The sequence below is a fragment of the Durio zibethinus genome, chromosome 22 (genome assembly GCF_047325235.1).
Source record: "Durio zibethinus cultivar Kanyao isolate XHJ-2024 chromosome 22, ASM4732523v1, whole genome shotgun sequence".
NCBI lineage: Eukaryota > Viridiplantae > Streptophyta > Magnoliopsida > Malvales > Malvaceae > Durio > Durio zibethinus.
The window spans coordinates 5,323,636-5,337,437 of record NC_143183.1 but is presented as its reverse complement, the minus strand read 5'-3'; the positions used below and the strand labels follow the sequence as shown (position 1 = coordinate 5,337,437).

Below are 13,802 nucleotides of genomic sequence, written 5' to 3'. Positions count from 1 at the left end.
AACTTGACAAAACCAAATCAACAAAAAAGTTTATAAAAATAACATAATTTAAAATTTCAACAATATATAAATTTAAGTATATAAAACAATATAACTTGAAGATAAGAGAAAGAGTTGTTGGTGTAGGGATTTTAATTGTAAACTTGTTGGATGCAATCTCTTACAGTTAATTACATAAATCAATTGAGTTAAATTTCGAATTTTCAAAAAATATATTTTATATCTAGTATGTATTTTACACGTATTTAACATAAAATAAATATAAAAAAATACAAATTGTCAAATCTATAAAAAATTAGTAATAAATTTTTTTACTTCAAAAATAGTTTAAAAGATTGTATATTTTTAAAATAATTTAAAAAAATCAAAATTCATTTTTATTCAAAAGGTAAATAAATTATAAAATACATTATCATACAAGATATTGAAAATTTATATGTTACTCAACATGACAAAATTTTATTAGTTCATCATTCATATACCATCAATGAAATTATAAACTTAAAAAAAAAAAAAACATGTATTTGTTTTTTTAATTGGAAAAGAAGATTTCGGACTTCTGAATAGAAAAATAGACAGCCTATTATTGAATCCAACGGTCGTAGGCAAAAACATGTCTGTTCTGCGCAAGAATTTTTTTGTGATAGGCATTTTGTACGGAAGAGCCTGTGTTGAAAAAACAACAGAATTGATTGAATTGCAGTTCAGTTTACGTTGCCTCAATTAAAATTTTCATTCTTGATGTGGGCAGAGACTTGGATCAGTAGCCATTATCCGGATTAGAAGACTAAACATTGAGCTAAGAGTTGAGATAAGAAAAGGTAGTAAAAAACTCCAATAACAGGAAACTCCTGTCTTCTAATTAGATGTTAGAAAACACTGTTTTTCCCTTACAAAAGTATGAGATAAATGTAGTCTAACAGAAGAAACATAAGACCAATTCCTAGACGTTAATATTAATGTCTTCAAATAATCTTCAGAGAGTCACACTTGGGAAATTGCACTGTCCACGACCTGATCAAAAGAATCGATTGCATATTCATTAACAAGAACAAAATGAACAGAACCAGGAAAAATGAAAAAGGAGACAATTAAGCAAACTTACTTGGGTTTACTGTAGTTTCTCTGGCTAATCCATTGAAGTAGCAAGTTGCCCCCTGGCTTCGAAACTTTGCCCAGTATGAGCTGAATGCATAACTTGCATGCCAGAATACTGACACTGGCTCATAACACTCTTTCCCTGGACTCAATGCTGCGCAAATCTGATTATCCTGGTTACAAGCATGGGACAATGCTGATGGCAAGTTCTTCATATTGACCCCTGCAGCCACCTCACACCAAACCTTCCCCTTGTAAGGCACATTGTTTTCAGCTGGAGGGAGTGGCTTGTAATCAGAGACAGGCCGCTTTCCGGTGAGATCAATGTCATAAATAGGTGTTCCATTTGAATGCAGCAAGCCCCAATGTCTTTCTGTTGCGGGACCTGTCTTTTGGTTTTCTTCGTATAGGGAGAAAATAAATGTTGGTATGATTAAACCAGGTCTAGCTGGGGTACCTAATGGTGGTTTAGCAGTCATTTTGCGAATGAGGTTTTGGTTATAAGTGGCTGCATTGTAGATATTTGCTCCGACTTGATCAATATCCCCTGCAGTGGGCCAGCCTGTTTCAGCTATTGCTAGTCGGATATTGGGGTATCCAAGCTTTTCCAGGGCAAAAGTGACTGAGTCAAGCATTTGGTCTAGGAGATTTGTGTATACTAAGCCACTGCCAGGGTCAGTTAGGAGTACATTCCCTCCAAAAAGAGCAAAATCTAAGCTGATGTTCATTGGATTAGCAGACCATGGAAAATAAGGGTAAACATCAAGGAAAAAAAACGATTTGGTCCCATTCAAGAATTTCAGCAACGGTGCCATCACAGTATCCGAAATATCAGACCGGAACATACCACTTGATGGTGGGAAAGTCGACTGCAGTACGTCCATTGCTAGAGGGGTTCCGACCTTAATATTCTTAATATCATGAGCACTCAGAGAATTTTTAATTCTACGCATTGCAGGCACAAGGTTAGGCCAAATTGTCTGATCTTGTTCCGAATTGTTGCTGAGGACTTCATTGCCAACTAAAACGAATCGGATCATGGTATCCGGGTAGTATTCCAGGACGTTGTTTTGGACCCATTGTTCTGCTGCTGTTTGGCTTGAAGCAATTTGGATTATATCATTGTTAGGAACCATAATGGCTACATGGATATTGGTTCCTGAGAGGAGTTTCAATATTTCAGGGTCAGAATCATAGAGCTTGATACGGCCAGCATTCATGGATTTCACGATCTCAATGGATTGATATGGAGATGGCAAATTATTCCCTTCTCGACCATAGTTTATTCCAATCTTGCTCGAGATTTCTGCCACTGTTAAAGCACAAAAGAAAGCTGTGTTAATTAAACTGTTGCTATCAACATAAAAAAAAAAAATTGAACATTTGGTAATGGAAACCTTACAGGAGACAACAAGAAGAGAAGACAAGAGGACAGCAAGAAGCGCCATTACTGATCAGCTGCTTTTCCAATTGTAATGGAATGGTTTGTCCCCAAAGGATTGTGTGCTTTTGAAGAGAAGAGAGAGCCAGGAATGGATGAATTAAGTAGAAAGTAGCTAGATTGTTCCAAACATACAAGAAGAATTGTTTAGTTCAATGATTTTTGCGAGTGCCTCCAAAACAAAGCGAAGTTCTTTTCTTTATTCCAAGCAAGAAAAAGGACATGAAACACAGATATATACCTATGATATATTAATCATAGTTTATCAATTTGTAAAAGGAAAAGCTCAAGATTATGATGTCAAAGTGTAAATGGGGTCCTCTTCTCTCCTGGATTGAATATATGTTTTTTTTTTAATCATTTCAAGCTAGGTTTTACGTTAGTGATGAGAAAATAGATAGCATTTACATATTTGAAGCACTTCTTAGATGCTCTACTATTACTAAATTACATAATGATTCTTTATAAAAAATTAATTTAAATATATTTTTAGGATTAAGTGCATTTATTTTTTAAGATTTTAAAATTTTAAAAAATTAATTTTTTTATAAGATATCATTACATGATTCACTCACAATGTATAACGTACATACATTGATAGTATTTTAAATATAAATTTAAAATAGATAAAACTAATATTGTGATCTTTTAAAATCTAAACTTTGAGAAATTATTTGATACACTATTAATAAAATTTTTATAATTTTATAAACGAGATTAACATAATAACACATGCTCCATTTCTTTTAATGTTATGCCACGCTTATTAACCAAGAAGGTGTAGCATAAAAGGTTATCTTTTGTTAGGTTAGAGATTAAGATTTTATCATGAAAGTTTCTTGTATGATTCTTGACATGGAATGAGACTTATGAAACAAAAGAGTTTTTTTTTTTTTTTTTTTTATATATTTTGTATAAAAAATAAATAACCATCAATTTCTTATATTTAGTTGTCTTTAATGAAAACTAAAATCCATTTTACATTGCAAATTTCCAAAAATGCACTAAAGTTTGATGGCTTAATCAGTAACTTTGGAATTTATTCTTAGCTTTAAAATAAAGTCTTCTACCTCCTTGTTCAAAAAATAAAAATAAAAATAAAAATAATAATTTAAATATTGTTGAAAATAAAATAATGATGTTTCTAAAATTTTGAAAAAAATTTCAGCACTATTATTACAATTTAATCATAGTCAAGTATTTTCGAGAATATATCATTTATAATTATTTTTATACAATTAATTAATGAAAATTTAATATTATGTAAGTTTATAAAAATTATATAAAGCTCAAAATTTGTGGTTGATTCTTACATAATTTTTTGTTATAATTAATTAATTGTAGTATTGTAATAAAAAAAATTACAATGCTCCCAATATTTTTATCACTATTATCGTACATATACTATTAACCAGGCCATTTTACTTTTTGAAAATCAAAAGATCCAAGAAAATTTGATAAGAAATTTATTCAAATCCTTGAATTTTAAAATTTAAAAGCCTTATAAAGTTTTCTTATTATTCTCGGTTGACAAATTTTTGCAACAAAAATATTTTAAAAATAATATAAAATAGAAATTTTTAAAAAAATAAAACACAAAAGTAGTAACAATGCAAAATAACCCAGAATCATAAGTTTTTATTTTTTGAAATAAAAAATATTTTTACATAATTTATTAAGTATTCTACTACATTATTGTAAATCATCTCTAATTTTAAAATTTTAATTAAAAAATTTCGGGTTTGATTTACACAAATGAGTTAGAATTAAAGAGATAGTTAGCTTTCATTATATAACTTAAAACCAATGAGATTTCACACATTAAAAAAGTATATATAGTAAACCAAAGAGAAGCAAATATATAAATAAAATCACAAATAATGTCTCAAAACCTTTGGTTTAATAGTTAAAATCGTTTGAGAGAACATCAAAGATTTGATTTCGAGCTAGACCTCTCTCCTCTCTCTTACTTGTATTAGGGTTTTGCCCTCTTGATGTAATTAAAAAAAAAATTATAAAGAATTTAATAATCACCTTAATTTCTTCCAATGCTTTGTCCCAATTTTTTTTTTTTCATTTTTAAAATCTGAAAGAAAATATATTATAAATAATTTTCTGACCCATTTTACACTTGAACTTTTAAATTTGGCCTACCTCCAAAAACAAACTGATTGAACTTTTTTTTTGGTCCATTTTTGCTAGTTTTGTTGTTTGAAGTTAAAATGGTATTAGAAAGAGTGTTATTCATATAAAATTAAAAAAAAGAAAAGAAAAAGAAAGAGTTTCTATTTTCTTTTCTTTTCATCTTTTATGGCAGTCCAATTAAAGATTAAGCATTAAATTTTTTTATGGGATATATATATTCAGTAGTAATGCTAAAATATTGGTAATCAAGCAAATATTTAGGCAAACCAATTTCCATAACAATTCTAAGGCAAACATGGTTTGGCACAACCTTAATTAACACTATCATAATTTCCCAAAAAAAAAAAAAATTTCAAAGATAGATTTTTATGTAAAGTTCAAGTCTCGATCTAATGAATTTGATTTTAGGAGAATTCTCATGAAATTGTTACGCGATTTAAATTAGGAAAATAAAATTTTAATTGCACTTAGATTTCTTCAATTGAAATATTTAAAATAAAATTTATTAATTTGTTATAAATTAAAATTTTATGATTGTGATTAAATTAGGTCAAAATTTTACAATAAATCTCGTGAAACCAAATCCTTGAGATCAAAATTATGCACTATTCAACAAAAAGACAATTACGAATTAGGTGTTAAAAATTGCAGTTGCTGCCATGAAAAATAAACCTAAACCAAATTTACGTAATGAATAATCTTATTCAAGCAGTCAATTCAAAGAAATCCTGGTTGAATTTCAACCACCACATTGTGCTTTGTGGGCACCTAGTTGTGACAGATTTAAAAACAGACAATCTCATATTCATATCAGGTTATCAACAGATCAGCTTATATTCTTCCAACTAAATAAGTATTAAAAAAAAAGAAAAAAAAATGTGGTGTCATTTTCATAATTTCAAACCATAATTTAATTGGTCAGCTGGTCATTGTTTCATATCTGAAGCATCAAATCAACCTCTAATTTAGTTCATCCACATTTAGATTAGATTTTCAGATTTTTATAGGGAAACAAAAGCCCCACAACATGTGCAGTAGCACTAACAAAAGCCATCCTTTCAATGGAAAGTTCCCAACTTTCAAAGCAACTGTGTAACGCAGCCATGTGAGATGAGTTTCAAGCTTTCAGGACCACCAAACTCTTTACAAGCTGAAGCATGAAATATAAACAGATTAAGCATTTGCATTATAATTTTTTTTAAGTTAAATTAAAACATAAAGAACAGAAGAAGTTATAGCAAAGAACAGGAGGGGAAGAAAAAAAAAGTAAGTTGTGCACCAAGCAAACATCATTGAACATAATTGAAAACAATAATTATACATTACAATGGAAAAAGTTAAAGAATATGATACAATTTTTCTCCAACTCTCCCCCCCAAAACCCTTTTTCCTGTGTAAATGCTCCACCAAATAAAAGAAATGAATTGGTTAGCTTTTGAAGAATTTAATGAGAAACAACAACAGCTCTATTGGCTCAGGTTTAGCATAACAAAGATAAGAGAACAATCTGAATTAATAAACATGACATAACCATAATACTCTTTGCTATCAAGTGGGCTGCAGCAGCTCAACATGGCTTTTTTGCTCTCGTCACAATTTTACAGAACATACCTCTTCAAAAAATTATGTTGGTTATTGCATTTCCATCACCGGCAATTGGTTGAGCTGAACGTGTCCGGAAATCCTGAGGGCTTTGCAGGAATGCTTGACTGGGATTCGGAGTATGATATATCACCATACATTGTTGAAGTACGTTCATCTGCTTGCCATTTTTGTAGAGCCTGAGGAAGGCTCATATGAAGGTCAATGCCTGAGTTTTCATCATCCTCTTGGCTGGTAGGTTTCCACTGCTCAACAAGAGGGGCCAGCACATTGACTGCATGCCCCATTTCGGGTCTCTGATATGGCTCACGAGTTGTGCAGTGCCCAGCCAGCTCAGCTACTTTGAAGATGCTTGCCATTGTCTCCTCATCACAGTTGATTGCTTCATCAACCACTTTAGGAATGTTGTCTTTGTTGATTAGGAGCCTGCGGACCCATGTGACCAAATGTGACTCCTCATCAGGTAGGGTTTCATCTAAAGCTTTTCTGCCAGTGATTATCTCCATCAAGACCACTCCAAATGCATAGACATCCACCTTTCTAGTCACCCTTCCAGTTGCTGTTAAGATTGAATAAAAAAGGAAAGAAAAAGTCTATGTCTTTAGAAATTTAACATTCAACCAAACAATAAAAGGGCATATAATGCATATCTTGTGTGTAAAATTGACCTATTTTATCAGGCAGAGACTTATAGCTGTTCCAGTTAGCAAAATTCATCAAATTATAGAAGGATGATTCACATTCAACATCAGTTGGCTAGAAGGCTGAGGCCTAGTAAATTAAATTGCTGAACAAATTTATGGATATGACAATGTTTTGAAGAGAACAACTGGGCAAAAGGAGAAGACAAAAGAAAATGTTTATCCGTTTTACCAAAAAGACTGGTTAAATAAACCCAAAGAACACAATTTAACAACCAATAAAAACATTTGCATACCATGCCTACTAAAAGATGCTTCTATAAATGTCAAATATTCTGAATGCTAATAAGAAGACTATCTTTCAGTCAACTATGATTTTAATCTTTCTCACAAGAATGAATATTCTTTGGGGCCTCATAACTTATAAAGCAAGTTGTGGAAAACCTTGAGCCCAAGTTTGCCACTTTTTTCCCTCCCTATAGAACAAAGTAGGATGTTAAGAAAAGTAAGTCTAAAAAACCATTTGTTAGCACAATTTTGACATGTCTAAAGCAGATAATACAATGAAGAGCCGCAACCACATTAACTGCTAACAGCTTAGGTACTCAGGGAATTGGAACACCTATAACTACATTGAGACATTAAAGATGCACCTAAATTACTTTGAAAGGTTTGATTTGCCAAGGGCATCTTGATATAGAAAATATAGAACTATACGCAGATTGTATAAAATTTTAAAGATTTTCCAGACCAGGATTAACTTACCAGCATATTCAGGAGCAAGATATCCAAATGTTCCTGCCAATCTTGTCTCCACAGAGTACTTTCCCTCAGGTGCATTCTTAACAAGACCAAAATCTGCAACCTTTGCCCTCATGTCACCCCCGAGGAGTATGTTGGAAGGCTTCAAATCCCGGTGAATGAAACTTTGTTGTGCTAGAGAGTGCAAATACTCCACCCCCCGTGCGACATCCAGGGCAATGGTGACTCTCTGCTTCCAGGTGAGTGGAGTATAGCCATTTTCCCGCCATTGAAACAGATGCTGACCAAGGGTACCTTGAGGCATATACTCATAAACCAAGAGCCTCTCATTACCATTAATACAGTAACCCAAAAGTGCAACCAGATGCCTATGCCTAACCTTCGTAAGAACTGCAATTTCAGCCAGAAATTCATTCATTCCTTTAGTACCTGTTGCCACACACTCCATCCTCTTGACAGCAATCTGTGTGCCATCATGCAATTCCCCTTTATACACAACCCCGAAACCCCCTCTTCCTAAAATATTAGCCTCACTGAAATTATCAGTCACCTGCCTTAAGACTTCCATTGAGATCACAACATTTCCACCATCAAAGAAATGTCGGTCACTATGATCACCACTTCTTTGGCTTTGCATTTCACCACGAACTCCTCCATACCCATTCATTCCACCACCCATTGCCACATTCTTAACTACTCCTTTCTCAGCATCACTACCCTCCATCTTACCAAATTTCCCATGCCTCTTTTTCATAATATACTTATAAGAAACAAAGCTGACAACAGCAACGAAAATTAATACACCAACAACAATACCTTCAATCAGAGCTATCGAATTCTTACCATTGCCACCACTTGTTGAGTTACCATCTGAAGATTCTGAACCTCCACCAGATGCTCCAGAACCTGAAGTTCCTCCATCACCAGAACCACCAGATTTTCCAAGTAAACTATTCCCCGAGTAAGCAAATTTTACTGAACTCGAAAATTTTGGGATGTCTCCACTAAGATTGTTATTAGACACATCAAGAAGCTGCAAACCACTCAACTTAGTCAGAACATCAGGAATCGAACCTGTTAAGTTATTATCATTTAGATTCAATTTCTTCAAGGCCGTGAGGTTCCCAAATTCTGGAGAAATCGTCCCAACCAAATTTTTCTTTGCAAGATTCACCGTCATCACATGCCCTTGTGTATCACAAGTAACAAAAGCCCAATGGCAAGCAGCATTTCCAGCCCAATCATCAGAAAGGAAAACAGGGTACCCAAAACCACTTGCAATCTTAAGCAATGTAGTAACTTGACGATCGCAAGGACCTTCATTATCCGTACAGAAATTATTGGTTCCATTAACAACAACTTTCACAACTGAGCTGGGAAACTTCGGTAAAGGACCCTGCAATTTATTATTAGACAATGAAACATTCTTCAAATTCGGAAGATTAATTAAAGATTCCGGAACAAGCCCTGTTAACTGGTTGTCTCTAAGTTGCAGATCGAACAGACCCGTACATTTAGACAAATCTGGGATCGGACCCGTAAACATGTTTTTTTGAAGCCAAACCTGAGACAACTGTGTCATGCTGGACAAAACGTCTAAAGTACCCGTGAACCCACCATTCTGATTGTTGATCCAAAGATTCTGAATCATGGAACCACCAAGAGAAGCCGGCAATGTACCAGTCAAATTGTTATAAGACAACCTAATACTTTGTAAACTGTTCAAAGAATCGAAGATATCAGGCAAGGTACCGTACATGTTGGTGTTGTCTAGTTGAACTTCGACGAGGCTTGTGGATTGGGATAAATCAGGGAAAGTCCATGGACCTAGCTTCATATTTTCACTCAAACTCAACGTTTGCAAACTTGTCAATCCTGAGAACGCGTCTGGAGAGACCGAGGTGAACTCGTTGCGGTATAGGAAAATGGATTGTAAGCTGGAGAGGTTGGCGAAAGATGGAATGGTCCCAGATAAAGAGTTTTGTTGAAGAGATACACTACGCAGTTCCGACAAAGTGGAGATGTCAGGAGAAATGCTTCCAGACAAGGATTTGGAAGACAGGCTGATCGAAGTAACACGGTTGGATTTGTCGCAATTTATGCCTGGCCACTTGCAGTAGTTGTCTGAAGAGGTGGAGGACCACCCACTGGGAGCTGGACGGAAGGATGAAGCAATTTTTAGAATCGCTGCACCGTCGTCAGCGGCGGAGAGTACAGCGGAAAAAAGGAGAAGATGGAGGAGGACGTGGTGGTTGTTGCGCATTTTTGGTTTTTGGAAACCGAATGAGTTCGATTATCCGACAACGTAGGTGTTGAGTTGTTTCTGAATAAGTTTCGCTGTTTTTTTATTTTTTAAATTTATTTTTAGTGAATGAAAAGAAAGAATGAGGTAAATGATAAAAAAAAAAAAAAAACACAGTGAGAGAAAAAAATAGAAATGCTTATTTTATTAGTACATAAATTGAAAATTTAAATTTTATAATTTAAAGAAAAAAATAAAAATGTAACTCACTTACAATTTTAAAATTAGAGAAAAATATAATAACCTTACTAATTTATGCTTTATTATCTTATCATGAAATTTTTATTAATTTTTTGACTGATTTAACATCACTATACTCGTAACACTAAATTATTTAGAAAATCTTTTAATTAGTATTAATAAAAATTGAAATTCTTTTATAAATGATACTACTAAAAAAAAAAAAACTAATACCATTATGATTTATGTTTGAAAACCAATTATTCGTTAAAGAAATTATTCTTCAATTAGCTTTATTAATTATTTTTTACCAAATATCTAAAACCAATAGGAATATATTTTTTCTCATAAATAATTGGTTAAATTTCCGATGAAATTATTCTTATTTCCAAAAATATTTTATATTTAATTTGATATAATTACAATGTAAAGAAAATGCCACTCCAGTATTAAATTTAGTAATACTAATAATTATTTTATATAAAAATTGATTTAATTATTAATGCATATTTTTTATTAAAAAATCCAATCTTCAAGGCGAAAAAAAAAAAAAAAAAAACTAGTAACTGGTATTTCGGTGGCGATAATGGTGGTGCTAGGTGGGGAGGCGGTTCGGTCCCACCAAGAGAGATACCGCAGTCCTTTTGGCTCCTTTGGAACATGTTATTGTTCCGGTGGCGTAACCGCGTCTCTCTTTTGTTCTTTCATTTATTTTTTAAAATTTAATAATTTAAAATATGATATAATAATATAATATAAATATAATATAAAAAATTAATATAAAAATAATATAATTAAAAATATTAATAATTATTATTTATAAATTTAATAAAATAAAAATATATATTTTATATTTTTATATTAATATAAATTATCATACTTAATTTATTATATAAAATATAATAAAATATATAAATTTTAATATTTGATGTGATACGAAAAATAATTAAATTTATTATTTATTTATTTATTTATTTTTTAATTTGATTGATAAAATATTTATCTTTTAGTTGTATGCTTATCCTAACTGCATAGGACTGTATATGGGCCCTTTTGAGGTTTCAACTTTCTTATTGTTAATTTAATCATTGATTGATTCGAATTAATATTGAATTAATAAAATATTTTAAATGTTATAAAATAAAATCATAGGATATTATATAAATATTTTATATAATTCTATAATTTAATATTATGACATAAAATTTAAAAATATTGATTATCATTTAAAAACTAAAAAAGAAATCTCTTTACAAAGATTTTTTTTAAACTTTTGGTTCTTTTTAACTTTTTTCAAGAAAAATATTTTTTTAGTGAAAATAACGAAAGGATTCATAATTAGTATGAAAAATTTAAGTTAGATACGATTGATCTGGTTAATAATAAACTTGGCAGGGTTTTTTTTTTTTTTTTTTTATAAACCCGATAGATCAAATCTGAAATTTTTATAAAAGAAAAAAAAATTGGCATCGCACGTTAAAAACTTAAATTTTAAAAATTTCGTACCATGTAAAAGGAAATAAGCCGAAATGATTAAGGGAGGCATGCTGAATTTTAATAAATTACATGGGCTTACTAAATTTAGACTGGGCATATTTCTTAAAATTAGACCGGGGTCCATAAAGTGTGCATTTTGGTTAACAAATTATAGCCCAGGCCCATGTTTCTTACATGCCATTGCCAAGAGGAAATTAAATCTCTTTCTTTTTTGTTCTTAGATGAAATTAACTATCTTTGTTTAATTATTTTTTTTATTTTTATAAAGTTACTTACGTTTTGGATTGTACTTTTGGAAGAGAAAATTACTTAATCTAATTTGATAAAAAAATCCAAAACATGAATTAATTTAATATTAAATTGATTTGTTTTTAAAATTTAATAATTTGAATCCAAAATTATTATAATTCAAATAATAAAATATCAAATCTAAAAATTTCGAACATAAAATTATTTTTTCAATCCAAAATGACTTAATTGTCTTTAAATACAATAGCAAATATATTTTATAAATAATAATCAATTATAAAAATAAATATTTTAACTTGATCATAATCTTAAATCTAAAAAGTTTACATCTTGTTTTAAATATATTTTATAATTTAAATGATGATACAATAAAAATAAAAATAATATGATGTAAAATTTTAATAAAAATTATATATAAATTTAATAAAAATAAAAAATATATTTTAAATTTATATTTTTCAAATCAATTATAGAAGTCATGAATTTTTTTTAAAATAATGTAATTAATAAGTGACAAGTGTCTATGTTCCCATGTCCTAGGTTGTCTTAATCAACAAATCCCTAACGAATGTTATTTTCTCAAACGCGCCACTTCGAATGGCTCAGCCTCGCGGCATCCTCCATGTCACATATAAAACCCTACCCTTTTAATTCGCCAAGCGCCTAATACGCCTTCATTTTTGTCTGCATCTCCCATTTGCCACCGCCATTGCCATCGCCATTGCCATCCCCATGGATGGATTTAGAATTTATATTAAATGATGGTAAAAATATATATAATATTAAATATATATAAAGTAATTAAAATATATTAAAAAATTATTTTATGTATACATAGAAATAACATATTATAATTCTTTTTTACATGTTTTTATATTTTAAAAACATTATAAATTTTTTTTATTATCAATATTAGAAAATATATATTTTTTATCTGTAATCAAATAATCATTCGTAAACAAATTTGCATTCAATTACAATTTTTCATAATTTTTATAACGAAGAAAAGCTCTTTTAACTAATACATTAGAAATTGATAATATCAAAATTAATTTTACAAATATATCAATAGATACATAAAGTGCTTTTGTACTTAACAAATTTTATGTAAAAGTCACTTATATTTTTCAAGTTTGTAAACTCATCATGAGATCTTAAATAAAAAAATATAATTTCAAGTTGATTATTAAGAATTAGTAGCTCCACATTAAAAAATTTGACTAGATAAAATTGAGCAAGATGGATTAACTTTTCCTTATTAAAAGCTGCACAAAAATCACAATAATTTCAAGAAACCACACAAAAAAATAACTTCATATTTTCTTTAGTAAAACGATTATTAAGATCTTGAAGTTACATATCAATTACAATGTAAATCAACTAAACCCAATAATAATGTAAATTTGTCATTGTTTGAGCATTGTGTTGAGGTTTTTCACGAGTTACAAACATATCATCCATATTTTGATGCCACAAATAAAGAAACTTCCTTATGCAAAGATTCTCATTCATCATTTCTCATCGTTTATAGGGTTGCTTTGCTATTCTTACTAATGGCATTACATTCTCAATATCTTGATCTTACCTTTGTAATGTCAAGGATAATTCATTTGTAATCCCCATGATATTTCATCAAATGCAAGTTGAAAGCAAAGTAAAAAATTGAGTCGAATCTAATAAGGCAGAAGCTCTACTTCTTTGCTCCAAGCTATTCTCATCCTCTATAACAATTTCAAACACATCAATAATGGAATTAAACATTAGGATCAAATTTATCAAAGACCCATAATGTGAACCTTATCGTATATCCTTAGCTTGTTGAAAACTTATTTATTGATTTAAACACCTTATCATAGAAAGTTCATTGACTCGTGATGCCTCAACA

General features: G+C 30.5%; 1 protein-coding gene and 1 pseudogene across 1 annotated transcript; both read right to left on the bottom strand.

Annotated features, from left to right (window-relative positions):
- Window positions 1–787: 787 nt before the first annotated feature.
- On the bottom strand, window positions 788–2,867 carry LOC111307826 (putative glucan endo-1,3-beta-glucosidase A6 pseudogene; annotated as a pseudogene).
- Window positions 2,868–5,467: 2,600 nt separating this feature from the next.
- LOC111307282 (receptor-like kinase TMK4) lies at window positions 5,468–10,043 on the bottom strand. Its single transcript, XM_089751689.1, has 3 exons — window positions 7,693–10,043; window positions 6,296–6,845; window positions 5,468–5,834 (listed from the first exon to the last, which is right to left on the bottom strand). Exons 1-2 carry the CDS (start codon window positions 9,950–9,952, stop codon window positions 6,331–6,333), a joined length of 2,775 nt encoding a protein of 924 aa, XP_089607815.1. The 5' UTR covers window positions 9,953–10,043; the 3' UTR covers window positions 5,468–5,834; window positions 6,296–6,330.
- Window positions 10,044–13,802: the final 3,759 nt, after the last annotated feature.